This window comes from Euleptes europaea, chromosome 8 (assembly GCF_029931775.1).
Source record: "Euleptes europaea isolate rEulEur1 chromosome 8, rEulEur1.hap1, whole genome shotgun sequence".
NCBI classification, from domain to species: domain Eukaryota; kingdom Metazoa; phylum Chordata; class Lepidosauria; order Squamata; family Sphaerodactylidae; genus Euleptes; species Euleptes europaea.
In genome coordinates this window covers 95,549,284-95,576,793 of record NC_079319.1, presented here as the reverse complement: position 1 = coordinate 95,576,793, position 27,510 = coordinate 95,549,284, and the positions used below count along the sequence as shown (strand labels likewise).

Below are 27,510 nucleotides of genomic sequence, written 5' to 3'. Positions count from 1 at the left end.
GATAATAAATGTGTTCTGTCAAGTTGCAACCAATTATGGTGAACCCATCATGGGATTTTCAAGGCAAGAGATCAGCAGAGGTGGTTTGCCGTTGCCTGCCTCAGCATAGCAACCTTGGTCTTCCTTGGTGGTCTCCCATCCAAATACTAACCATGGCTGACCCTGCTTAGCTTCTAAAGTTTGACAAGATTGGGCTAATCAGGGCTATTTAGGCTTCTGTGGAGCATAAAGGTTTGTAAGTAAATAAAGGCATGGTTCATCCAGTCAAGAGTGCCCACATGATCCTTCTCATGTGCAGAGCTTACTGAGTATCTTGCACAGGCAGCTGACTGTCCGAAACTGTGCTTCGGGTGTTGTCTCAGTGATCCCATACCCTGAGCATATTAATCTTTTATGCACGATTTCCCTTTCTTTTGAAGTGTTTTATAAGGAGTGTGTGCAATTTTATTTGTTTTTCAGATGGAGGGAAGGAGGTGCTGTCGGTGCATCAGATCCTGCTGTACTTGTTGCGATGCAATAAGTCACTGGTCCCGGAAGAGGAGATTGCCAATATGCTGCAGTGGGAGGAGCTTGAGTGGCAGAAGTATGCTGAAGAATGCAAAGGGATGATAGTTACCAGCCCTGGCATGGTACTGCAAACGTCTGCCCTGAAGAAGGGAAATGATTGTGTGGTGTTGGTTACGCTGGTGGTGGTGGAAAGGGCCGTGAAGTCGCAGCCAATTTATGGCGATCCTGGTAGGGTTTTCAAGACAACAGACGAACAGAGGTGGTTTGCCATTGCCTCTCTCGGTATAGCGACCCTGGACTTCCTTGGGGGGGGTGTGTCTCCCACCCAAGTACTAACCGGGGCCGACCCTACTTAGCTGCCGAGATCTGATGAGATCGGGCAAGCCTGGGCCATCCAGGTCAGGGCAGACTGGTTACACTACATGTCTTTAATCCAACTCCCATCCCGCATAGAAATACTATACAGTTCCTGTTGCGTTTCTAATCAAGGGGCCAGTCATATATTACCTTGGTTGATTGTGAACTATTCTATATAGACGTTTTGTTGTTGTGGTGACATTTGGAAGGCTGACAAAAACAAAAATTGCTCTGCCGACATAATGCTGGGTCTCCAGATGTTTGGTTTCCATGGCCAGACAAATTCTGCTCTGCCGGTGTAACTGGCATATTGTTGAGTAGCTACTTGGCTGCCATTCCCAGGGCTGCATTAGAAGTTGCTAAAAGCTACATCATTTTCCCCTCCCCCCAGCTATGTATTTCTTTATTATATTACATTTCTCTCCCGCTTCCCCTCCGAGAAATTAAGAGGCACTGTAAACACTATTCAAATTTGAACTTAACATGTGTTCTGTGTTGCTCAGTAGATGAATCCTTTCTCTGAATGACCGAAGCCCAGGTCTTGGCACTGAGCATTGATTGCTACCTCAGTGAAGTAAGGGATAAATTCACTTTTAACAGGAGAGGATTGTAAAGAGGAGTTTTCTTGGGGTGTGGAAATGGTTGCAAACGGGTTTTAAAGAAAAAAAGAGGAAACAAATGAAGGGGAATTTCCTGCCATGGGATATGGTGATGGTGAACAATTTAAAAAGGGCATTAAACAAATTTATGGAAGAGAGGTCCATCAGTGGCGGTTAGCGTCTCTGATGACATGGAACCTCCGTGTCCAGAGGCAGTAACCCTCTAAATACTAATGTTGGGAGGGGGGCAGCAACTGGGGAGGCCTTGACCTCCAGGCCCTGTTGATATGCCTTCCAGTATCATCTAATTGGCCACTGTGTGAAACCAGGAACTAAGTGGGCCATTGGTCTGATTTAGCAGAACTACTCTTCTCTTCTGAAGTAGCCATAGGGTATTTTGGGTTTTTTTGCTACCTGTTGCATTTCTTCTGTGACAGTAGCAGCTATTTTTTATTTTCTGACACAAATAAAATAATGCAAGGGAATTTGTGTTGTGTATTTGCTAAATGAGAAGACTATATAAACTATGCAAGGAACTTCTTGCAGAGCATTAGATTGTAAATGATCTTCAGAGTATCACAGAGTTATTTTAATGACTCATTAGTTTTAAGAAATTCTTCATATGGTACTTCTGTTCCCCTCCCCTTTCAGCTGTGTTGTTACTCTAGAGCGTGGATAAATAGTGCAGGGGAAACCTTCAAAATTGAATTGAGCACAACATTTTTTATTTGATTTAGTTTTCCACTTAGCATTCCTTTTTTCAGCCTCAATAAAGAGGTTCTGGAGCTTTAAACTAATTGCACACACAAAACAGCTTCCCTTGTTTCATATCTTGCTTTCGATTCGTAAACTGGGCTAAGTGGAAACAATTTGGTCAAAAAGCTGCGTGTACTAATTCCCCCTCTGCATCCCTACTGGTCCATCATGGTTAATCAGGGTTCCTGTTTTACCAGGGTCTGGAACTGTGGGTCTCTAGTTCATTGAGAGACAGCGTGGTTTAGTGGTTAAGAGCTGTGGTTTGGAGCGGTGGACTCTGATCTGTAGAACCAGGTTTGATTCCCCACTCCTCCACCTGAAGCCAGCTGGGTGACCTTGGGCCAGTCACAGTTCTCTTAGAGCTGTCTCAGCCCCACCTACATCACAGGGTGTCTGTCTGTTGTGGGGAAGGGAAAGGGGATTGTAAGCCGGATTGATTCTTTCTTAAGGGGTAGAGAAAGTCAGCATATAAAAACCAGCTCCTACTCCTCTTCTTCTCTTTCTCCTCCTCCTCTTTCTTCTCCTCCCTTCCAGCTCTCCCTCCATGCCCAGTCCTTTCCTCTTCCTTCCTCCCTGTATCATTTGATGGGCAGGATTATTGTCCTCTTCCAACCCTTCCACATCCCTCCCCTTTAACACTGTGCTGTATAGCTGGTTGCTGCGTACCCTACTATTCTCTCCTCTCCAAACCACACAATCAACCACTCTCTCAGCTCTGGCTCCTTCTACTAATAAACTGAAATATGCCACTCTTGTCCTCCTTGAAAAAACTGTCACTTGATCCATCTGCCCTCTCCAGCCACCACTCAGTTTCCCTTCTGCTCTTTGCTGGGGTGGGGGAAACTGTGCTTTTGTAAGGAGCTATGAGCCCTTCTCTGTATAGGCCAGCCTCATCTGATTTTAGAAGTTAAACAGGGTTGGGCCTGGGATACCACCAAAGAGGTTTAGGGTTGCTATATAGAGGCAGGCAACGGCAAACATCCTCTTTTTTAAAAAATTTTCATTTAATATAATAACATCTAAGTAAGCAAGTAATACTAAGATTATTATAAAACAATTAAAAAACATGTAACATTATTAATAATAACAAAGAAAAAAATTGACTTCCCCCTCACTCTCTTCTATCTTAAAATAAATTGTGTATACCTTTGCTAACAATACTAATCCTCTTATATTTCAATTAGCAGATTCTCATATTATCTAATCTTACCATTTTCATTCAATGCCTTAATTTTATCTTATTGACATATATTTTATAAGGGATTAAATCAATGAATATCCTTTAAAAGGCCCCGTCATAAACTGATTTTCACGTAAATTCTCCACGCCTCCCATTCCCCCCATAATTGTACATTATCATTTTGATTAACCAAAGCTGTAAGCTTCGCCAACTCCGTCAGTTCCAGCATCTTATCCAGTCTTTTTTTGTCGGTATTTCATCAGTCTTCCATTTAGCTACATATATTAAACGTGCAGCTGTGGTAGCATATATCATAAAAAGTCTATGGGTATAAATAGTGTCCGGTATCATACTTAACAGCATAATTTCAGGTGTTTTAGAAATATTTTGTTGTAAAATCAATCTTATTTCGTTATATATCATCTCCCAAAATTTCTTGGCTTTTTCACAAGTCCACCAGATATGATGAAAAGATCCTACTTCTTTACTGCATTTCCAACAGTTTGGTGACAACGTAGGAAACGATTTTGCTAACTTCTTTGGTGTTAAATACCATTTATACATCATTTTATATACATTTTCTCTTAATAAATGGGAAGATATAAGTTTTAAGTCTCTTGTCCATAACCTTTCCCATTTTTGCAACATTATATCATGACCTAACATTTGCGCCCAACTAACCATTGTAGGTTTTATCCGTTCTTGTTCACAAAAAAGAGGAGTAACACTGAAGGACACTTGTTTGTTTATTTTAAGTCCATTTATATCCTTCATTTCATGAATCTTACAACATAGGGACTCCAGAACCAAAATGAAAAGCAAGGGGGAAAGAGGACATCCTTGCCTCGTTCCTTTTTGTATATTACATTCTTCAGACACAGATTCATTGACTAATATTTTCACTTGTTGTTTAGTGTATATAGCTTCTACGCCCCTTCTAAATTTTTCTCCAAAGTTCATTACTTCCAAAGTTTTTTTCATATAAATCAAGAGACCATATCAAAAGCCTTCTCTGCATCAAGGAAAACAAAGGCTGCTTTGTGCTGAATATTTTGTTCATAAAACTCCAGGGCATCTAAAAGTACCCTAACATTGTCTTTAATTTGCCTTCCCGGAACAAACCCCGCTTGATCTTCATGTATCAAATCTTTAATCAATCCTTTTATTCTGGCTGATAAAACCGATGCATAAATTTTATGTTCCACATTAAGTAATGAAATAGGTCAATGGCAAACATCCTCTGATCATCTCTTGCCTTGAAAACCGTATGGGGTCGCCATAAACCAGCATGGTGTAGTGTTTAAAAGCAGTGGTTTGGGGTGCTGGACTCTGATCTGGAGAACCAGGTTTGATTCCACACCCCTCCACATGAGCGGCGGAGGCTAATCTGGTGGACTGGGTTGGTTTCCCCGCTTCTACACCGGACGCCAGCTGGGTGACCTTGGGCTAGTCACAGCTCTCTTAGAGCTCTCTCAGCCCCACCTAACTCATTGGGTGTCTGTTGTGGGGAGGGGAAGGTAAGGTGATTGTAAGCGGGTTTGATTCTTAAGTGGTAGAGAAAGTCAGCATATAAAAACAACTCTTCTAAGTAGGCTGAGACTTGATTAAAAAAAAAAGAGCTGTGAACTTTTTTGACACCATCTAAAGAACTTAATAATTGTCCAGGGCAAGGGAATCCAGCTAGAATGAATTAAGTACAACTATTTTCCACATGGTGTTAACTATTTTCAGAAAGTAGGGTATCCCTGTAGATATGTTGCCGATAGCACCTTCTGTAAAGCTGCTGTTGATTAGATTTAACTGTTTGATCTTTTTTATTCTCCCTTTAACCTAGAAACCCAGCTCCGTTCGTATCGATCAACTGGATCGTGAGCAGTTCAACCCTGACGTGATTACCTTCCCCATCATCGTCCACTTTGGGATACGGCCTGCACAGCTCAGCTATGCCGGAGACCCACAGTAAGCGTTTATTGTCAAGTGTAGACAGGGCATGCTTGCTTTTGTTGTGCAGGTGCCTGAACTCATGCCTCTGTTAAAATTTTGAAAGTGCACTTCCCCCCCCCCCATGCTCTTGAGCTTCTTTTGAACATTTTAGATTTGTCTAAAGTTGTTTTTGTTCGGCATTTTAAATTTGCATTGCAGATATGATTCCCCCCACCCACCCAATATCCAGTGGTTATTTTGCATTTCACAGTAACATTTTTTGACACTTAAAGAAGAAAAGTTGGTTTTTGTATGCCGACTTTCTCTACCATTTAAGGGAGTCTCAAACCGGCTTACAATCACCTTCCTTTCCCCTCCCCACAACAGACACCCTGTGAGGTAGGTGGGGCTGAGAGAGCTGTTACTGGCCCAAGGTCACCTAGCTGACTTCATATGTAGGAGTGAGGAAACAAATCCAGTTCACCAGATTAGCCTCCGCTGTTTATGTGGAGGAGTGGGGAATCAAACCCAGTACTCCAGATCAGAGTTCACCACTCCAAACCACCGCTCTTAACCGCTACACCACGCTGGCTCTCAGTACAGCTCTCAGTACTTTGAAGCACTTTGTTTCCCCTCTGATCAGCAAGAGTGCTCGGTTTCAGAGTCCTTAGTATTTTGTTTCAATAACACACGATATCTATTTGCTTTGTGGAAAATTCTGTCGCTGTGGTCCTCCAGGACTACTCCAGCCAGCGCACCCCAACCTAGTCTGACTCATTCGAGTTCATTTCTGGCAATTCAGTGGCCTTCCATGTTATGAATATGCCCAAATAGCCCAGCTTGGCCCGAGCTCATCACGGCTTGGGACGTAAGTAGAGTCAGCCATGATCAGTATTTGGATGGGAGAACACTGAGGAAGACGGGTTGTTATGGAGAGGAAGGCAACGGCAAACCCACCTCTGCTCATCTCTTGCCTTGAACGCTCCCATTGTCCAGGGGTTGCCATGAGTCGGTTGCATCGCTACAGCACATTCTTCTCCAGTGTGATGTGGGCTTGGTCATTGGTATAATGTTTCCCAGAGCTGGAACTGTGCACAGATCGCAGCAGAAAATTTGCGATCTCTTTCGGGAGTCCTACTGGGAAATGTTAGGCCCTGTTCACACATACTGTTGCTGGGCCAGGACTAGGGTTGCCAGATCCCTCTTCACCACTGGCAGGAGGTTTTGGGGGTGGAGCCTGAGGAGGGCAGGGTATTGACAGGGGAGGGACTGCAGTGCCCTAGAGTCCAATTGCCAAAGTGGCCATTTTCTCCAGGTGAACTGATCTCTATCGGCTGGAGGTCAGTTGTAATAGTGGGAGATCTCCAGCTACTACCTGGAGGTTGTAACTATGTAAACAACAGCACGAGGCTCATAAAGTAATTAGATTTACTTAACTAATTCACATCACACAGTATGGAAAACTATAAGCAAACTGTATACATATAATTGAAAAATCAAATTAAATTAAAGTGCCCCCATAGGGTTATAACGTCACCCAAGTCTGGATATAATACGTCCTGTACAGCGGGTTGTATCACCCTTCAGGTCCTGTAAGATGCGTTACTTCACCCTTCAGGCAGGTCCAATTGTAATCCAAAGGAACGTGGTAAGCAATCCAAATAATAAATTCCTTATTCTTCAAAGGTTAGGCTGCCGCCGTCCAATTCAGGAGAAACAAAATGACGAACGGAACAAACAAGACGACCCATCTAGATCTGTGGCCGTTTCGCAGAATGTAGCTTCTTCAGTTAGTTTTCTTAAATTATAAGTGGGCAAACATGCCTCTATAGAAAATATATATACATAATAAAATTATTATATTCAACAATTTCAATGCAATATTAACGTCATGCCATAAATAATTATAAACTTACCACAATAGAAAAGAACATACTGTGTGATGTGAATTAGTTAAGTAAATCTAATTACTTTATGAGCCTCGTGCTGTTGTTTATATAGTTACAATACTTTATTCAGCATAGGTATCTAGTCTTATTAGAATTATTCAAACTACCTGGAGGTTGGCAACCCTAGCCAGGACTCTGCATTGTGATTCCATGTTGTTGCAGTAAATGTGTTTATAGAAGGGAGTAGAAGTTGTAGCGGGGAGGGGCTTCCATACATGATCTTCCTTATTCCAACCGTTACCGTCCCAGACACTCTGCTTAACGTAGAGTCGGACATTTCAAAATTTGCAAGTTATTCCCTTTCCTTTCTAAAAAACTTTTAACCTTTTTTATTTTTATTTTTGATGACTAATCATGTATCTTAGGGGAGATTTTCTGGTTCCACTGCCTATCAAAGACCATTCTAGCTGCAGTTAACATAGGGATGCTACTATCCGTTGGCCTCTCGGTATTTCGGGAAGATAGTTTAACAACTTTAGTTTCTGGCTTAAATGGAATTTGTTTCCCCAACCCAATTGACATAATTTTACAACCTGTTTCCAAAATAAAAAAGGTGTATATTTTAGTGAAGCTAACCCCTTACCCAAAAAAATTAATGATATTAATAGTGTAGACCTGTTATGAACAAGAACCATTAAAAGAATGGAAATGTCCATTTTATAATAAGATATAGTTTCGGTTAAGCAAGTTGGGGCTACGGATGCAGGGTTGTAAAGTTTTACTTTATGTGATTAAGTGACTGTTTTTAGTTTACGTATATATTTAGTGTTGACTGTCCATTTTTATTAATAAAGGTTAATTAAAAAAAAAAAACTTTTCATCAAGAGACTGAGATTGGGAACCGAGGGAAGCCTGTTGGCTGAGGTCCCCAAGGACCACGGGTTCCTTCTCTAGGTTATCTGAAAAGAAAGGCGAGGTGGGTGACTCTTCGTGTCCTTGGGCTGTGCTGTTAGCCAGTCAAAGGAGGCATAGTTATGACTGGGATAGACCAGCGGTCTGACCAGGTACAAGGCAGATTTGTGAGTGGCCAGACTTTTAAAAGATGTTTCCAATGTATAAGAAAAACAACAGCTGCTATTTGGCTTACTGGCGGGGCGGGGGGGTGGGGGCACGTAGCAAAGCATAACTGTGTTCTTAATATATATTTTTCGCTTTTCTCAGGTACCAAAAACTGTGGAAAAGCTATGTGAAATTGCGCCACCTGCTGGCTAACAGTCCAAAAGTGAAACAGGCCGATAAACAGAAATTAGTACAAAGGGAGGTAGGCTGAGAACTCGTTATTTGTGAATAATCTGCACCTTTTTTTGTTTTTCTTTTTTTTACTTTGTTTACACGGCTGCATTTTGTCCGGCTTCATAAATGTGAATAGTGATTACTTATAAATGCGAATAATGGCTGCATGATCAGAGGAGCATGCCTATTATATTAGGTGCTTTGGAAGACAGGCAGGATAAATGCTGCTGCAGTCGTCTTGCTTGTGGGGCTTCCTAGAGGCACCTGTTTGGCCACTGTGTGAACAGACTGCTGGACTTGATGGGCCTGGGTCTAATCCAGCATGGCTTTTTCTTATGGTCTTATCATATTAGAAAGCTTTTTTTGGGGGGGGATGTTAAATCACATCTGACTTATGGCGACCCTTGGAGGGGTTTTCAAGGCAAGAGACTTCCAGAGGTGGTTTGCCATTGCCTGACTCCACATCACGTCCCTGGTATTCCTTGGAGGTCTCCCATCCAAGTACTTGCCAGGGTCGACTTTGCTTAGCTTCTGAGATCTGATGAGATCAGGCTTGCCTGAGGTATCCAGGTCAGGGTGTTGTAAAATATGACCAACTTGCAACCCTGAGTTATTAGGAACTTAGTATATTTATTTTATTCTTCTGTTCCAGTGGGCCATCTAACCTGTGATAATCACAAGAGTTATTGCGCTGTGCAGAATATTAATGGACCCTGTAGTACTAGGGGTAATGATACTAGAGGATAACATTCGACCCAGTAGTAGTTAGAGTGTTGGAGAAGGATCTGGGAGGCTGAGGTTCAGGTCTCCCCTCTGGGTGAACTTGGGGTATTCATATCCTTTCAGCCCTCACCTGCCTTCCATGGTTATTGTGATATTAAAATAAGGATGGGGAAATGGCACGTGCCATCCTAGTCTCTTTGGATGAAATGTGTGATAAGAATTTTCTACGTTGATAAAGAGAACATTGATCTGTAGTCCATAATCCACTTACTTCAAAGCAGCCAGGTTTGTTGAATGGGTCTCCTTTGTAGTTTTGATCATGGTCTAGCGGTGGAGCACATCGAGCAGTGTTAGTGTTATTGGCTTCTGATTGGTTAAATTAAGCTTGTCGTGCCACTAGGGTGTAAATGGTTAGACTGGGGAAACCCAGGTTCAAATCCTCACTTGGGGCCAGCCACAATCTCTCGGCCTTACCTACCCCAGAGGGAAGAGAGAGCCATGTTCACCACCCTGACCTTTTTGGAGAAAGGGTAGGATACAAATACGGTATATAAGTGGGGAGCTTAATTCACATTTCATTTCCAATGTCGTTAAATCCATTAAATCAGCATTGGGATTCTGTCTGTAGGCAAATAGGGACGGACTCTGCCGTGGCACTAAAGACCCTGTGCTGTAATTTTGAAGAGGCATATACTTTCCCTCGGCTGAAACAGACCATTTTCAACTTTACTGAAGCCTTTCATTGCTGCAGTAGAGAATAAATGGCAGATGACATATTTTTTATTTAAAAAAAAGCTCTCTGGGGAATAATGGATGAGTTATTGCTAAAATTATAGCAGATAGGGCTTGCGGGAAATTATAGTCTATTACAGCAAAAAGGGAGAGCTGCTTTGGCATTTATCATTTGCTGTTGCATAGATCTCTGTTTCCAGACTGTATTGCTTGGGCTGATTAGGTTCCTGAGGTAATTTGCTCCTGGTTTGAACCTTGTCTTCCGTAAATGTTCTACGTGATGGTAGGCAAATCACTCTAGTTCAGCTTTCTTCTCCCCCACCCCCCGTTTCCTGATATGTGGGGAATAAATATATTGACCTACCTCAGGGGGTTGTTGTAAGGCCAAAAACTGCCATTATGCTTGAAGTTATAGAAGTTCAAAATATTGTTTGTTGTGAGTTGGAAGTAGCTCTCAGTACTTTTCTGAGTATTATTTATTAATTAATTTTTATTCCTCCCCTCTTCAGAAATCAGGGTGGATTAGAAATGGTTTCCATCCCCGCATGTGATTTTCCCCTCACATGCACATAATGCTTTTATTCTCCCGTGAGGTAGGCTTGGTTGAGAGACAGTGGGCTGGACCCAGTGTCGCTCAAGCAGGAAGGAAAATGTAAGGGTAGTTCCCTTTGCGTAAGCCATAGCTCGACAGCTGCGGCAAAACATAGCCCTTTGGTATAATTCTTGATGAGATGACATTATGCCTGTGTCAGGCCGCCTGCTCTCTGTGTCTAGAGATAGTTTCGTTTTCTCACAGACTCCCGTTCAAGGACTGTTTCTCTAACAATTGCATTCCTGTTCCCTTTGAAGCAGTTTGATTTTATCTCATGTAACTGTAGTGCTCCTGTTTTTGTAGTGTTCTCATATAATCAAGTGCATACCATTTCCCCCTCATTGCTGTCTTTCGATTCCTAAGCTCTGCTGATCTATGTTACCAATAAACCAACTCTTTTGGGACTACTAGTCTCCTGGTGTGGCTATTGGGAACCCTATGGAACAAGTGCTTACAGCCTGCAGAGCAAACGGGTGTGCAGTGGATGACTTCGTTTAATGTGGCTTTGAAATTGTATCCGAAGGAATGCCTTGGTGGTCTGCTGTGTCTTGCACACATATTGAGGATGCAACTGCTTTCACTTAGCGCAAGCAGACAGTGAGGGGTAATTTTTGTGTTTCTACTCATGCAAGGATTCTTGCGTACGCAGAGATCTTGTGCGACATCCAACCCAATGGCTGGCCTGATCTCGTTCTGTGTGCTTTGTGGCCAAGTGGGAAATGAACTTCCTCAAATCCTTTTCTGTTTAGTTGCTCAGCAAAAGAATGCTTTTCTTTCTTTCTTTTCTTTTTTTAAAGGAAGCACTGCAGAAGATTAGGCAGAAAAACACCATGCGGCGTGAAGTCACTGTTGAGCTGAGCAGCCAAGGATTCTGGAAAACTGGCATTCGTTCCGATGTCTGTCAGGTGATTTAATACCCTTTCTGTATTCCTAGGAAATGGCTGGGGAAATGCCCATTTCATTCATTGGTGGCAGTTTAAATCTTGGGGGAAGGGGGAGATCATGGGGTAGGACTAAAATCTCCTCCAGGTCCATGAGGGCCCCCAGGGGGCCAGTACCCAAAAGTATATTCCTTACCCTTCCTCTGGCTCTCCTCTCTTTGGGAGGAAAGTGGGGTGGGGTGGGGAAGGAAGGCAGCTCTGAAAAGGTCCCCAACCAGACCACTGCATTCGAACGGTGAGCAAATGAGCCTTCAGCTGTGCAATATTCTACACCTGGTAGGTGTCAGCCCGATTTACTTGAGTTAAAGGCAGGCAGCGGGCCACACACTGAGGAACTTCTCACACCTTAAGTAGTGGCAAAGCTGGGTTTTCTGCCATGAGTTGGTAACCGGCTCTGGCTTTCTAATGCATGGATGTGACGTACGTGCTTCTCACCAGATCTTGTCCACACTTTCAACTGCGCACTTGGAATGCCTCTGCCCCATTTAACTCCTTTTTGAAATAAGAGGCAATCCTAAACAGAGTTACACCCATATAAGCCCATTGACTACAGTGGACTTAGAGGGGTGTAGCTTTGATTAGGACTGCACTGTTAAATTAGTTCCCACTAAGATGACCTGTTAATTTAATTGGGGCGTAAGCAAAACTGGCTTTCTCTGGATTGGCGCTAAAACCGTCATCCTTTTCTCATGGAGTGGGGGGAGATTGATCTGAAGGAGGATTTGGGAGGTGCTCTTCAGTTCAGCTCCAGCCTGTGTTGTTGTTGTTTTTTAAATTCTCCAAAAGTAGAAGAAGAAGAGTTGGTTTTTATACCCCGCTTTTCTCAACCTTTTAAGGAGTCTCAAAGTGGCTTACAGTCACCTTCCCTCCCCCCTCCTCCCACAACAGACACCTTGTGAAGTAGGTGGGGCGGAGAGAATTGTGACTGGCCCAAGGTCACCCAGTTGGCTTCATGTGGAGGAGTGGGGAATCGAACCCGGGTCTCCAGATTAGAGTCCGCTGCTCTTAACCGTTACGCCACACTGACAGAGTAAAGAACATCCAGCGTCTGCAGTGCTGGACAACATCAAGTGGGAAGAAATTTTCATTTATAAAGGCGCACAAAATCACTGTCCCTTGTTTCATGTCTCTTGTTACTCTCTGGTTTTCTCTTTTGGTCGCAAAACAAACAAATTAGTGAGTATGTTTCTGACGTTCCCTGGATAATGTTTTCTGTAGTTTGGGGGGGGGGTTGGCATAAGCATAATAAGCATAATAAATGGGGGATCCAAGCTGAACAGCAAATTTCTGCCTTTCTGGCAGAGAGGAGAAGAATTGTTCACCGACTCAAAATCCTTTGCAGCTCGTGTTGTTAGATGGTCTCATTTTCTTTTTAGTGCAGCGGAGGACCAAAGAGCAACAAGTCCTGCTTATTTGCCAAATCAATTGTTTTGAGATATATAATTCCCAGTGAGGACAAGAGGAGACAGTGTATCGTACAAAAGAGAGAGCTTGCTAGTTTAGCTTTTTAACTTTGCTTTCCGTCAGATTAAAGAGCGGTAATGCCAGATGAGTGTGAATCAAGGCTACGGGCAGCTTTAATGCAGAGTGATTTTAAAATTATTGGTTTGCTGTTTTTCCTCTAAAGCCCGGCGGAATTGATGGGAAACTATTGGAATGGCTGAAAGCCATCTAATGGGTTTAAATTGTTCATTGTTTGTGGAGAAGCAAGCAGGATTGCTGGGGCACAGTTTGACTCGCAAGAGCACAGGTCTTCTGCATGGGTCCAGCTCCAAAGGCAGTGGCAGAGCCCGGTTTCTGTAGTTGGGGGTGTGCTGGGTGGCTGTCGGTGCAGGGCTGTGCGAAGGGACTGAACGGGAAGTGGGGCTCCAGGCGCACCTCCTATGAGCCCATCCAGGGATGCCAGCAGCCTCCAGGTGGGACATGAGGATCCCCCTGGAATTTACATCTCATCTCCAGACTACGGAGATCAGTTCCCCTGGAAAAAATGGATGCTTAGAGATGCTTAGACTCTGTGGCCTTGTACCCCACTGAGGTCCCTGTCCTCCCCAGGCTCCACCCCCAAATCTCCAAGAGTTTCCCAGCCTGGAACTGGCAGCCCTCCCCCCCATATCCCTCACCTCCAGTGCCTAGGGGGGACCTGGCAAACCTAACTCTATGGCATTATATCCTACTGAGGTCCCTGAGGCAGGTGGGGCTGAGAGAACTGTGACTGGCCCAAGGTCACCCAGCTGGCTTCATGTGTGTAGGAGTGGGGAAACCAACCCAGTTCACCAGATTAGCCTCTGCCTCTCATGTGGAGGAGTGGGGAATCAAACCCGGTTCTCCAGATCAGAGTCCACTGTTCCAAACCACCACTCTTAACCACTACACCATGGTGGCTCAAAGCAGAGTCGGATCCTTAGTCTGTCAAGGTCAGTCTCATCTACCACAACTGGCAGCTTCATCTCTAAGGTCAAGGTCTTTCACATCACTTGCTACCTGTGAAGTGAAGATGCCAGGAATTGAATGTGGGGCCTTCTGCATGCGGAGCAGGTGCTCTACCACTGAGCAACAGCCCCTTCCTCGGGTGCTTTCACAAGGGGCTTTCCGTGGGTCAGACAGATTCAAGCTATTTAAAACTAAGGAAGCTTCCGTCAGCTACTCAGAATTATTGGGCAGGCTCAGCTTGTGCATTTGCTGCTGTAAACGAATCGTTCATTCAAGCGCACAAAGTTTTAGTTAGCTAATGCGCGGTGGGGTTTTTTTTTTTTTTTTTGCTTTCCTATGTCCACATACTTTGCATGAAGTGGAGGCCAATGTTTTATTAATATCCTTTTCATTTGCCTAATGAAATGTGAAATTAAATAACCTTGACCAATGGAGGGTAAATGAATCATCCATGTATAGTCTGTGTTTACAAGGGTGGGGGAATCTATAATTTTATACTGGTTAGAAGGCGCTTAGACATGTGCTGATGCTCCCCTACACACACATACACACACACACACACACACACACACACCCCTCCCTCAAAAGGGCTTGTATATTATTTTCTGAAAACCGGGGAATATCCAGTGTTACAGTCCGAGGGCTTATTGGGCAATCCTAAGCAGAGTCATGCCCTTCTCAGCCCATTGATTTCTGTGGGTTTAACTTCTACTTTGGATGGCATTTTTTGTGATTGTCCTCCCCCTCCTGTTGCTTCCTTTGGAAATCATACTAGCTCAAGACCATGAGACCATTGGAATGCCCGTTGTCCATCATGCGGAGGAAACAGCGGAGACACCAAAACACCCGTTTCTAGAATGAGTGTTGGAGCGGACTAATACTGTCACGAAGAGATAAAAAAGAAGGCCAAGGCCGATGGTGCAAAATAAAGCAAAAATCTGTTTTATTACTCAGTTAAAATTACCTGTGCATATCGCTGAAGAAAGCTGATAGGAAGAAAGTAGTTTCCTTTCAAATGTGGTGTCGGAGGAGAGTGTTACGGGTACCGTTGATGGCCAAAACAAATCAGTGGGTTCTAGATCAAATCAAGCCTGAACTGACCCTAGAAGTTAAAATGACTAAGCCGCGGCTGTCGTACTTTGGCCACATTATGAGAAGACAAGAGTCACTGGAAAGGACAATCATGCTAGAAAACGTCGAAGGCAGCAGGAAAAGAGGAAGACCCAACAAGAGATGGATTCACTCTATAAAGGAAAACACGGCCCTCAATTTGCAAGATCTGCGCAAGGCTGTTAAGGATAGGACTTTTGGAGGACATTGATTCATAGTGTCTCCAAAAGTCGGAAGCGACTTGATGGCTCTTAACATACACACATTTGTTTCTTCAGGGGAATCTCTTAGTCTTGCAGTGTTTCTTCAAAATGAGTACAAGATCAACAGTAACTGAGTAATAAAATATATTTTTACTTCAGTTTTCATCAGCGGCCTTGGCCTTATTTTCTCTCTCTCTCCCTCTCCCTCCCCCTCCCCCTCCCCCTCTCCCCCTCTCCCCCTCTCCCCCTCTCCCCCTCTCCCCCTCTCCCCCTCTCTCCCTCCCTTTCCCTAAGGCGGTCACGTGCCGTGTGAAACTAAGTCGCGTTAGATACAACGTGGGAGTCCTGAGGGGTCTCATGGGAAATTCATAAGGTCTTCGTGGTTCCTGTGGACAAGGAACCCCTCAGGATGTGTTGAAAGAACGACATCTTCTTGAAGCAAGTGGTTGGGCTGGGTGTTTCCTAACTGAATTCCTCATACAGGAGCCATGGCATGAAATAATAAGTAGTGTGATTTTAAAACATTAAAGCAACTTTGCCCATGTCGTCTACAGCTGTAACTACACATTACGATGTTTATGGGAGTGGCCTGGGCCCTAGTCGATCCTAACATCCGCTGGAAGTTCCCGATTTATATCAGGACCTTGGGAAGTGAGGGCTTAAGTCTCTTCTCCCCCCCTCAACCCCCCGCTGCATTTTGCCTCCATGGAACAACCCCAGGAAGTCACTGCTTGCCTCACTGGGAAATCTTAGGTGTACTGGGCTACATGCAAGATTCCCCAGTGGGGCAAGCAGCAGCTCCCCGGGGTGTTTTGGATCAGGGCAATGGTGAGGCTGAGGGGGCGTCATTCCCCCCTTCCCCACACACCACTCTCTCAATCCAAATCAAGCCCCTGCGTATCCAGGAATTAAGTTTTAACGTAGAACTCCCGGCCCACAGTTGGATTGACAAGACGCTGATGTAGCATAGTAGCGAGGAGTATGAACAATGGGTTGTATCTTCAAGCCACTCCTCTGCCACACGGGCAACCTCAGTGTGCAAAGCATCATCCTGGCCGTCTCCTCACCCCACCCACCCGAGGGCTTTTGGTAAGGCTTGCTGAGATAATGTTAGTAAATCGCATTGAACATTTGTACAATTGCTTTGACATTTGCTGCATAGATGCTAGGTGGGTGTTGGTGTTATTTGGCAAAAAATGAAGTAGCCCCAGGATGTGGTGATGGCTGTCAACTTGGAAGGCTTGAAGAGGGGAGTGGACATGTTCATGGAGGAGAGGGCTATCCATGGTTACTAGTCAAAATGAATACTAGTCATGATGCATACCTATTCTCTCTCCAGGATCAGAGCTGCATGCCTATTGTATTAGGTGCTTTGGAACACTGGCAGAATAAATGCTGCAGTCATCTCATTTCTGGGCTTCCTAGAGGCTCCTGTTTGGCCACTGTGTGAACAGACTGCTGGACTTGACGGACTTTGATCTAGCATGGCCTTTCTTACGTTCTTATTCTTTCCCTAGCATGCCATGATGCTTCCAGTCCTGACTCACCACATTCGCTACCACCAGTGTCTGATGCATTTGGATAGACTGATAGGTTATACTTTTAAAGACCGGTGTTTATTGCAGGTAAGCAACGGATGAAAGTTTAACACTTTGAATTTTGTCCCTATCCTATTAAAACCCAATTCATAAAAGTGTGGTACAGAAGAGAAACAGATGGATGTATTGAAATGTTTGCATTGGCTTTTTAGAAGAGGCCTGGACCCAGAAAGAAGTGTGGAGAGCCAACATGGTGTGGTTAGGAGCGGTGGACTCTAATCTGGAGAAACATGTTTGATTCCCCACTCCTCCACATGAGCGGCAGACTCTAATCTGTGTGAATCAGGTTCGATTCCCCACTTCCACACATGAAGTCTGCTGGGTGACCTTGGGCTAGTCACAGTTCCCTCATAACTCTCTCAGCCCCACCTACCTCACAAGGTGTCTTGTGGAGAAAGGAAGGGAAGGTAAGCCAGTTTGAGACTCCTTAAAGATAGAGAAGAGGAGGGTATAAAAACTAACTCTTCTTCTGTTTGGGCTCACTTCACTCAAATCGGTATTTCCTTCTCAGTGAACTAGGCCCAAACCATGTTTTCAACAGGGTTTAGAAGTATATTTTGTGCTCACCAACCTCCTTAAGAGTTGTTGGATAAAGTGTCGCAGCTTCAAAGCACATCTGTTCAACCTAGAGTTACATACAGATAAGAACATTAATGTATTACTTGTGTGTGTGCTGTCACAGCTGAAGTCACGGCTGAATTGGGGTGATCCCCTAGGGTTTTTAAGGCAAGAGAATTTGGAGCGGGTTTGCCCCTGCCTGCCTCCATGTGGGCTGAGAGAGCTCTGAGAGAGCTGTGATTGGCCCAAAGGCCACCCAGCAGGCTTCATGTGGAGGAGTGGGGAATCGAACCCAGTTCTTCCAGATTAGAATCTGCTGCCCTTAACCACTCTTTGTCGAAGGAAGTATTTCTCTGTTGGAAGAAAACGTAGTGGCAGGGAGTCATAGGACCTCACAAGTTATTGCTGTATTCAGCTGTCCATGGTAAGTGAAACAAAAAGTTATCAGGTTGTGTGTTAAATATTGTTACAGAGCGAATATGCAGAGAAGAATTTTTGTTAAGCTTAGCCTTCTTATGCTTAATTATTCCAGAACCCAATAGATTTCACAAACATAAAAGTTTTTTTTGTTTTTCATTTTGAACTTTTACATTGCTGAATTCAAATGTGTCAGAATGTGAAGTACACGGGTGCTTGGAGGGGTGAACAGGACACACCTCAGCCATGGGTGGACTTAGTGATGTGGGGGCCCTGGGCAAAAGTCCAAGGGGAGGCCCCAGAATCACTGCCACCCCCTGCCGGGGCCAAACAAGGAGTGGCCCTTGCCCCATGTGCGGTGAGCAGGATCCAAAGCTGGGGCTGGAAGCTAGCTGCCTGAGCCCTAGATGGGGCAGTTGTGAGCGATGGCGGCAGCCTGCTCTTTTTCTTTTCCTCCTCCTTTGGGGCGGGGGCTGGCCAGGGGCAGTCACACACACACACCCCGCCAAGCCCGGGGCCCAAGGCCCCCGGGGCCCATTGGCTAAGACCTCCCCTGGCCTCAGCACGTGTGGACAATCAGGCTTATGAACCACCATTTGCCTGCTCTGGGGTGAGTTAAGAATCTCTTCCCAGTGAACAAGTTAGTTCTCTTTGTTTTAGGTAATTACTGACTAGTAACGACACACGAGGCTGGTAAATTAATACAGATTTGGTGGGCTTTTAGTAGTATTTGTGGACTTTGCAAGTTTCTGTTGGCTGTATAGCGGGAAGGGAGGTCTGTCAGCACACACTAATCCTGAAACTCAACACGTCTTGTAAGACTCCAGAAAATTCTGACTGCCTTTCATTAGTTGTTAGAAGTCTTATCACTTCGGTCCACACTTAGTATCTTCCACATGTTGGAATCTGGTAAAATTTCCTGGCCTCTTTTATCGTGAAAAGCTTTGCAGTGTTTGTAATGAGCACCAAATGTTTCTGGCTTTGTTTCCAATTTGTATTGGGGGGATTTCTACATCCCAGCTTGCCATGACTCATCCAAGCCATCACTTAAACTTTGGGATGAATCCAGACCATGCCAGGAATTCCTTATCAAACTGTGGCATCCGGCAGCCCAAATATGGAGACAGAAAAGTCCATCATATGCATATGAGGAAGAAAGGTAGGCTACGTTCTGTTACGCTTCCTGTCAACATTTTTCATAAGCAACCCTGGACTGTTCTCGTTGGCAGTTGTCTTCTGCACACAGTCTGACACACATTCTCCGAGAAGATAAAGTTGTGCTACTGCAGGAGGGACCGGATAGTGTATTTGTAATGCTGTCCCAGAAGAATCACCCTGCATGAAGAAAACTAGCACATCAGGATAAACCAGCCCATTCCCTAACCGTTTACTACATGCAAGGGTTTTATCTTTCCTCGTGTCCCTACTCTCCCTTCATTATCTTCCCCCCTGCTTATGTGTTTTTGACATTTTAAATCTGCCATTGTTCAAGAAAAGTCTCAAGGTGGATTACTGTGTTAATAAAAGCCAAGATAGAAACAAATGGGGTCCTGTGAGCGAGCAGCCGGGGAAGGGGGGGGTGTTATTGGGGAACGAAGAACTAACACTGACAAGATGCTGATGAGCTGCGTGGATACCCAAAGTGAGATGCACTGGGGAGGATCTCTGTGGCAGTGTGCAGGTACAGTGAAGGGGCAAGGCTGCCGTTATGTATGAGCCCCCCCCCCCCTCTTCCTGCACTACCAATGACCCTCCAGGGCTGGAACAAAGACTTCAGGGATTAAATTTACACCTGGAGCAAAATGAGTGTCTGGAGTGCTTGGTGAGGGGTTGTGCCACTTTAAACTGCAGGTGTGGGCTGTTACTTTTGAGTATCCCCCCCCATCCTCACCCCAAAAAACCTCCCTGAAGATAGAACAGGGGGACAGCAGAGATAAAGGGGCTGAAACAGGCCTGTGCTGTTTTTTCTGTTTGTGGAGATTTTTTTTAATGTACGGGAGCATTTTTATATACACACACACACACACACACACATATATATATACACACACACACACACACACACACATATATATATATATATATATATAAATAAATGTGATTTCCCTCACCAGACGTGGTGTGCTCCGTTCCGCCTTCATATTCTTCTGCAGGGCCTGGAAAGTTGTGGGTGGTGCTGACAGGAAGTGGCAGAGTAGAAGGCCAGAGAGACTTCCTTGGGGGTTGCAGCAGTTATCCAGGGCTGTTTAAAAGAATTTTGTAGAAAGATCAGATATCTTACTTTAGAAGACCTCCTTTAACAGGTTTCTCCCTCCTGGGTTGGTGGTGGCAGTAGGTAAAGCACCGGGTCATGACTGATCCACGCGGTAGCATCACATCATGACGTTTAGTAGGCAGACTATGTTTCCGGGGGCGGGTTGCCATTGCCTTCCCCCATTGCTATACTAGTAGTACAGAACATAAGAACATAAGAAAGGTCATGCTGGATCATACCAAAGGCCCATCAAGTCCAGCAGTCTGTTCACACAGTGGCCAAACAGGTGCCTCTAGGAAGCCCACAAACAAGACGACTGCAGCAGCACCATCCTGCTTGTGTTCCACAGCACCCAATATAATAGGCATGCTCCTCTGTTCCTGGAGAGAGAATAGGTATGCATCATGACTAGTATCCATTTTGACTAGTAGCCATGAATAGCCCTCTCCTCCATGAACATGTCCACTCCCCTCTTAAAGCCTTCCAAGTTGGCAGCCATCACCACATCCTGGGGCAGGGAGTTCCACCATTTAACTATGCATTGTGTGAAGAAATACTTACTTTTATCTGTTTTGAATCTCTCACCCTCCAGCTTTAGCAGATGACCCTGCGTTCTGGTATTCTGAGAGAGGGAGAAAAGCTTCTCCCTGTCCACTCTCTCCATACCATGCATAATTTTAGAGACCTCTTATGTCTCCCCTTAGCCACCTTCTTTCCAAGCTAAACAGCCGTAAGTGTTTTAAAGGCCTCCTTTAACAAGTTTTTCACTCCTGGTGGTGGCAGTAGATAAAGGTAGCTCCCTGTGCAAGCAACTGGGTCATTCCTGACCCATGGGGTGATGTCACATCATGACGTTTAGTAGGCAGACTACGTTTACAGGGTGGTTTGCCATTGCCTTCCCCAGTCATCTACACTAGTAGTACAGGATACTTTTAACTTTTATTCTTTGCTCTTATGAAAACAGTCTTGAGCACAAACAGTTCCATCCTTTTATCCCTTAGAAGCTCCTTGATCAATTGATCTTGAGCAGCATATATCTAGTGTTGGAGGGATATAAGGACTGAAACAAATCTTGCCACTGACAATGTAGCCTTGGGGTCCCTGTCGCTTAATAAAAAAGGCATTATGTCAGTCACCGAGGCATTTGATTTGTATATTAAAAGGGGGGAGATATAGTGCGATCGAAGTTCCTCGTAAAAGCGGCATTCCAAAAGGGCATGGGCTAATGAGTCAATAGAGCCAGAAGAGCAAGGGCAGATCCTGTCAGAGTATGGTATATTCAGAATTCTGCCCTGCATTACAATAGAAGGGTTAGCATTCAATCTAGCAAAGCAAAAAACTCTACAGAGACGAGGAGTTGTTAGATAATATGTATAGGCAGGCAGACCACATGGAGGGGGTATTCCGAAGAACTGGGATGAACAGACGCGACGAGCACGAAAAGTAGTGCTGTTATAATCAAGCTCTTTAATGCGCTTTTTAATTTTGGCAAAAGCTTCAGTTTTCCCAAGATCTGATAACATATCCTGCGAGAAGCCCAGCAACGCCAGTTTCTCATCTAAGATTTTTTGCCATGAGGATTTGAAAGGGTCATGCTTCAGAGAAGCTAGGAACCCCTCAGTGCTAAAGCACAGTTTAAGGTGGAGTTTAAAGGCGGCCAACCACGCCCTAGCTTCAAGTGACATTTGGCCAAACTCGGAACGAAGAGTAACGCCAGCAACACATCGAGGGGCATTTAGGAGTTTTCGTAAGAACTGAAGCAGTGGACGATCTATAGATTCATTGATGACTGTAATCCAGATGGCAACACCAAAGAGGATAATTGGGGTAATTTTCAGGTTAAAAACCTGAATAGCCCCCGGAATATATTTGCCACCTTTGGTGTGAAAAAAATTGACAATAGCACCAACCCCAGGTTTAATTTTGTTGGACACTGCTTTTTGATGGGCATTCCAATTTAGGTTATGGGAAAACAGAATGCCAAGGTAAACAAACTCCTTGACTTGGTCAACCTCAAAGCCATCTATTACCCAGCAAAAAAGAGGCATTTTTCTCTTTTTAGTGAAGATCATGATCTTAGATTTATGATGGTTTATTTTAAGACCTTCCCTAGAGCAGTACTCAGAACACAAACAGTTCCAACAAAAGAACAACAACTACAAAAAGAGTAACAATAATAATAACAATAAACACACCTATGACAACTAGGGCATCAGCCAAAAGGGTCTGTAGTTTACAATGGGCTGGAATGCTAACCAGATCCTTTAGAAAGGAAGAGACAAACAACGTTCTATGCCTATGAAATTTTGGAGTAGGACAGGATATATTTATGGAAAATGTAGAAAATTGGGAAGAGGAGGAAACTGGTTATCCATCCCACAACTCCCCCAGCAGTGCTGAGAAGCATCAGTGATTCAAGCGTAGCTTTTTCCAGTGCTGGAGCAGATACTCTTCAGAGAGAGGCCAGAGACGTCACTAAGCAGAACGGAAGGGAGTCGCAATACTGAGTGGACGTTGCTTGCACAGGTCTGCCCCATATGAGGCTTCTTTTTAAAAAGATACTGCACTATTTCTGTTTCACAGGCATAAATACCTTGATCAATATAATGTCTCGACTTGGACAAGATGACCCAGCTCCTTCCAGGTACAGTAATAATCTGAATTGGGGGGGGGGGCTTGATGGTGCTGTTATGGGATGTCTACCCTGATTCAGGAGTAAAGCTGGCTCTGGTGCCCGCCATGGTTTGCAAATCTCAGGCAGGCCCATTCTTTCCTCCCCTTTCCTTGTCAGCCATAGCTTAACATGACATCTCTGCTGATTTTAACCAAAGTTCCTATCTTAACCAGCATCTCAAACAAGAGTTTGAAGTGGATTTGCAAACAGGAGGCAAGAAGGAGCTGAATTAAGCAACTCCGGGGTGGTGATGTTGATCCGTGAATAAAGGCTGACAAGAAAAAGTAAGGGAGGATTTGCATTGTGGGGAGAATGGCTCCACTTGGGCATAACTCTAAAATCTAAAAAATAGCCATCTGCAGCCAGTAGATGAATCTGACCACCCCCAAAATGGTATAAGCGGGGGTGGTGCTCAGCAGCGGGGGAGCGGAGCGGGTTAGGGAGGCCAGTATTTATAATGAGAACCGTCACTGGCCTCAACCATAAGCCCAGCGTAATAGCTCCGTCTTGGCTTTCCTCTACCTCATTGGAGCAGGACAACCCAAACACGCTGGCCTTCGTAGCAGGAGACTGCTTGGCTTGCATCTTCCCAACATTTTGTGGTTGGCCCCCAGTAATCCATGGCAGCCATTTTCTGATCGTCCCTGGCCCTCCACGGCTGCCATTTTGAGCCAACCTATATTATCTGCAGTCACTGGCTGGCAGCTCTCAAAAGTTCCAAGAAAACATTTTTTCCTGGCCCAGCTGCTGAGATCTTGGCTGGCCGTGTCAGGGATGGAGCCTTCTGCATGCGGAGCGTGTGCCGTACCGCTGAAAGACAGCTGACTGCACCTTTGAGAAGGCTGCTGGAATCCTGGAAAGGCAGTGTAGTGATTATTTTTCAAGCAGTAGGGATAAGCTAACTCTTCAACTCTATCGCCTTATACACGTTCCTAATGCTGTTTCTCGTAGAGATCTGAGCCTTAGATATCCAGCAGTTCTGCTTTGGGGTTTTGTTTTGAGAAGTTGTGTGATCACAGCATAGTAGAGTTCAGTATTTTGTTGTTCTTCTATACATAAAACTATGGAGTAAAAAAAATAACCTCCCAGAGCTGGAGGCTGGGTGGGAAACCATGTATTTGAATCAATTATGCATTATCTTCTCCTCTCTCCCCACCCGCTCTTAATTAATTTGACTGGGAAAGGTGTTCTTCTGGGGTTTGTCTGTTTCTGCGCTTCTACAAAGAGGGATTTTTGCATTTTTGTGGTGTAGGTAGAACCATCTGGTGAATCTTCTTTCCTTTGCAAAAGATGAATTTGTTATGTGATGGAAGACACTGCAAGGGGGTGGGGGAGAGGCATTACTGAATTAGGTTGAGCAAAAAGAGAACAAAAATATTCTTGAACCAACACTTCCCAACATTTTGTGTGTATTCTTGAAGTGTGTGGGTCACCCTGGGGACCAAAGCAGATATGTCTGTCTTGTGGGGGAAAGTGTTAGCTTTCTGGAGGTTTCAGGGTACTGTTTAATGAGGGCCGGTGGCGGGGGGAAGGTGTCAGAAGGTTGTTTTGTCCTTTCATGATTCCTCAGGAGCCGCAACGTTTCTGACCCGCTCATTGGTTCTGTGAGTCGGGCTTGATTCTCTTGTGATGGGAACACGGCTTCGGCTATTCAGTTGGATCCAGCCGGCTGCTTCTCTCAGTCTCAGCCAATTCTTCCCCACCCCCGCCCTCCTTATCACAGCCCCCTCCCCACACGGCCTTTGTCCCTGGGAAGTCCCGTGATCCCCCAGCACAGCCTCCCTTTTTCACCACCGGAAAAGCTGGTTGGATCCGACAACCCGTTATAAAGTGCATACAAAAGAAAAATAGTACACTCTTCAATCATATACATAGATGCTTACCCGGTTTAATGTTGAATGTTACCAAGAGTGGGCCTTTCCAAAACCAGGCCCATTCCTTCTCAAACAGTGCTCCTGAGCGGTTCTCAGTGTCTACTTGTGTTTCATTTTTATTTGAAATCCTTTTTAAACGGATTGCCGTTGAACTGGTTGGCCCGCCGAGATATTGTTCCTTCAGTGCCAGCAACACACCGAAGAGCCATGCACACCTGCAGATCTGGAAGCCTGGACTATCTTTTGAGACAGTGCCAGAAATGGGATGGGGTGTGTGTCAGTAATTGATCTCTGGACCCAAGCCAATAATTGGATTGCTTTCTGCCAGTTTAAATTAAAAGCATGCTTGGCTGTCCCCCCTGACTTTTTTCAAAATGCGAAACTTTGTTTTCCATATCTGTGGATGGCAGCAGACAGAGTTCAGCTACAACGGTGGTAATGCAGCATGGAAAAGCTCCCACATCAATCACTGCCAACAATTGCTGGCAGTTTTGGGCAGGGCGATGTGAGGGGGGAAGACTGCTGGTTCTCATGAGACTTCAGAGGAATCAACTGAGCATGTGCAGTCTGCTGCTATAAGCTTCATAAGGGGCTTAGAAATAGGGCAGTGGGGTGTGTCTGGGTTCTCTCTCCAGGCTGTGCAAGGGAGATCCAGTGGAGAAGGAGGAGGAACCGGGCGCATAAGTTCCCCTCCCCAGTTCTGAGGCTCTGCAAGCCCAAGCAGGGCAGAAAAGGGCATGATAAAGGGAGGTGCTGAGGACAGGGGCATCTGGGTATGTTTTACAATGATAAAACATCTGGGTATGTTTTACAATGATAGCTTCTTTCCTCTGTTTTGGGGTAAGAAGGTGATCAACAAGAATCTAGAGATTTGAAGGCTGTTGCCCTCTTACACAGATGTGGGGAGTTCCTCCAGACATCTAACAGTTTAGACCCATTCCATAGGATGGCCGCTTTCACGCTCAGGGCAGTTGGAGTCAGGAGGGGCCAGGGGTCAGTGGAAGAGCATCTGCTTGTCGTGCAGAAGGTCCCAGGTTCAATCCCAGGCATCTCCAGTTTAAAGGACCAGGCAGTAGGTGATGTGGAAGACCTCAGCCTGAGACCCCGGAGAGCCGCTGTCAATCTGAGTAGGCGGTACTGACTTTGATGGACCAAGGGTCAGTATATGCCAGCGTCATGTGTTCATGTGAGTTCAAAGGAGAAAGCTCTCCTTTGGCTGTGTTTTCTTCTGACGGTGTTGCTGGCTCTTCAGGGAAAGGGAAACCCCCAATCTGGGCAGTGATCCATACAAATGGTGTCTGCTGGCTTGGGGGGAGCGTCTCCACAAGGTTGGAAGAAATGTTTTGCTTTTGCTTTTTCCCTGGGACCTCTTTAAATCATCTGTGTGGATGGCAGTTCACAGGAAAGCCGGTCTTGGCACATCGTTGCATGGGTTGTTTATCTTTCCCTTTTGTTAAGAAGTTGACCAGATATTATGATCAGCCTTATTACCTGTCAGGCTTCCTGTGGGTTTGATTATGATGCACTAGAAACCCCAAATACTCCGTGTAATATATTGGAGAACATAAGTGTTTGAAAAAAATGAAAAACCACAAGTGTCAGGAACATGGGCTCTTTCAGTGTATTGCCCAAATAATTGACTAATTCTTCTTTTTCCATCTTAACTACTAATATATGGAACAACCACTCGATATGTAACAACCACTCATAGCAATTCTTCATTTTGTTTTCAGGATTAATCACAATGAGCGTTTGGAATTTTTGGGAGATGCCGTAGTTGAATTTTTGACTAGGTATGTATTGGGTTCTTCCCTGACACTCATCCAGCTGTAGATAGTTCATGCCTAAAATACTTTTCTTGTTTTCTTAAAACATCCATTTAGGGCTATCAGGTCCTGCCCCCCCCCCCCACAGCCACTCAGAAGCCTTGCTGGGCAAAAGCCCTAAGTGGCCGCACCATGGCACCCACGGTCATCACATGAGGGACTTTCACCCAACACTATTTTAGGATTCCAGTGTTCCGTCCGGCTAATTATCTCCTCTCCCTTTAACTCCGCCTAAGTATTTCTGGCAATGAGGGGTAATCAACTGGGCTTGGCTTGGTACAAAACAGAGGGAGGACGTCTTTGAGAAGGGTGAGTTGGGGCGTGGCTCAGTGGTAGAGCATCTGCCTTGCATGCACAGAGTCTCCGGTTCAGTTCCCAGCATCTCCAGATCAGTTCAAAGGATGAAAGACTTAAGACCCGGGGGAGCCACTGCCTGTCAAGAGTAGACAGTAGTGACTTAGATTGCCCAGGGGTGTGATTCTGTATAAGGCAGTTGCATGTGTCCAAGGCTTCTGTTTACTGCTAACAAACTAGGGTGAATGTTTGTGAAGCTTCCCTTGAATTTGTGGGTCCTTGCAGCTTGTATTCCACAAAACCACTCTCCTACATGCCATTCCTGACAAGTAAATCCAAGCCAGATGGCACACCCTGATAAACTGAAGAACTTATTAAGTTCACAGAAAGGAAACTTCAAATTTAAAGAATTATATGGTCATTGGATCTTGTAGGTTATCTGGGCTGTGTGACCGTGGTCTTGGTATTTTCTTTCCTGATGTTTCGCCAGCAGCTGTGGCAGGCGTCTTCAGAGGAGTAACACTGGAGGACAGTGTTACTCCTCTGAAGACGCCTGCCACAGCTGCTGGCGAAACGTCCAGAAAGAAAATACCAAGACCATGATCACACAGCCCGGATAACCTACAAGAACCAATGAACTCTGACTGTGAAAGGCTTCGACAATTATATGGTCATTACAAAGTCTGTTTATCTTATTCTTATGGGGACAAAGCTGGATTTTATGGCTGGATAGTAGAAAACAGAGAGCCAGTGTGGTGTAGTGGTTAAGGTTTCAGACTA

The 27,510-nt window shown here is 44.8% G+C and overlaps 1 protein-coding gene across 1 annotated transcript in view; it reads left to right on the top strand.

Annotated features, from left to right (window-relative positions):
* DROSHA (drosha ribonuclease III) overlaps positions 1 to 27,510 on the top strand; it is a 168,150-nt gene that overhangs the window by 48,690 nt on the left and 91,950 nt on the right. The window contains exons 12-19 of the mRNA XM_056854571.1: positions 460 to 629; positions 5,234 to 5,358; positions 8,433 to 8,532; positions 11,349 to 11,456; positions 16,753 to 16,860; positions 18,829 to 18,967; positions 22,646 to 22,706; positions 26,344 to 26,403. Coding sequence (XP_056710549.1) covers positions 460 to 629; positions 5,234 to 5,358; positions 8,433 to 8,532; positions 11,349 to 11,456; positions 16,753 to 16,860; positions 18,829 to 18,967; positions 22,646 to 22,706; positions 26,344 to 26,403 — 871 coding nt within the window. The remainder of the gene's footprint in view (positions 1 to 459; positions 630 to 5,233; positions 5,359 to 8,432; positions 8,533 to 11,348; positions 11,457 to 16,752; positions 16,861 to 18,828; positions 18,968 to 22,645; positions 22,707 to 26,343; positions 26,404 to 27,510) is intronic.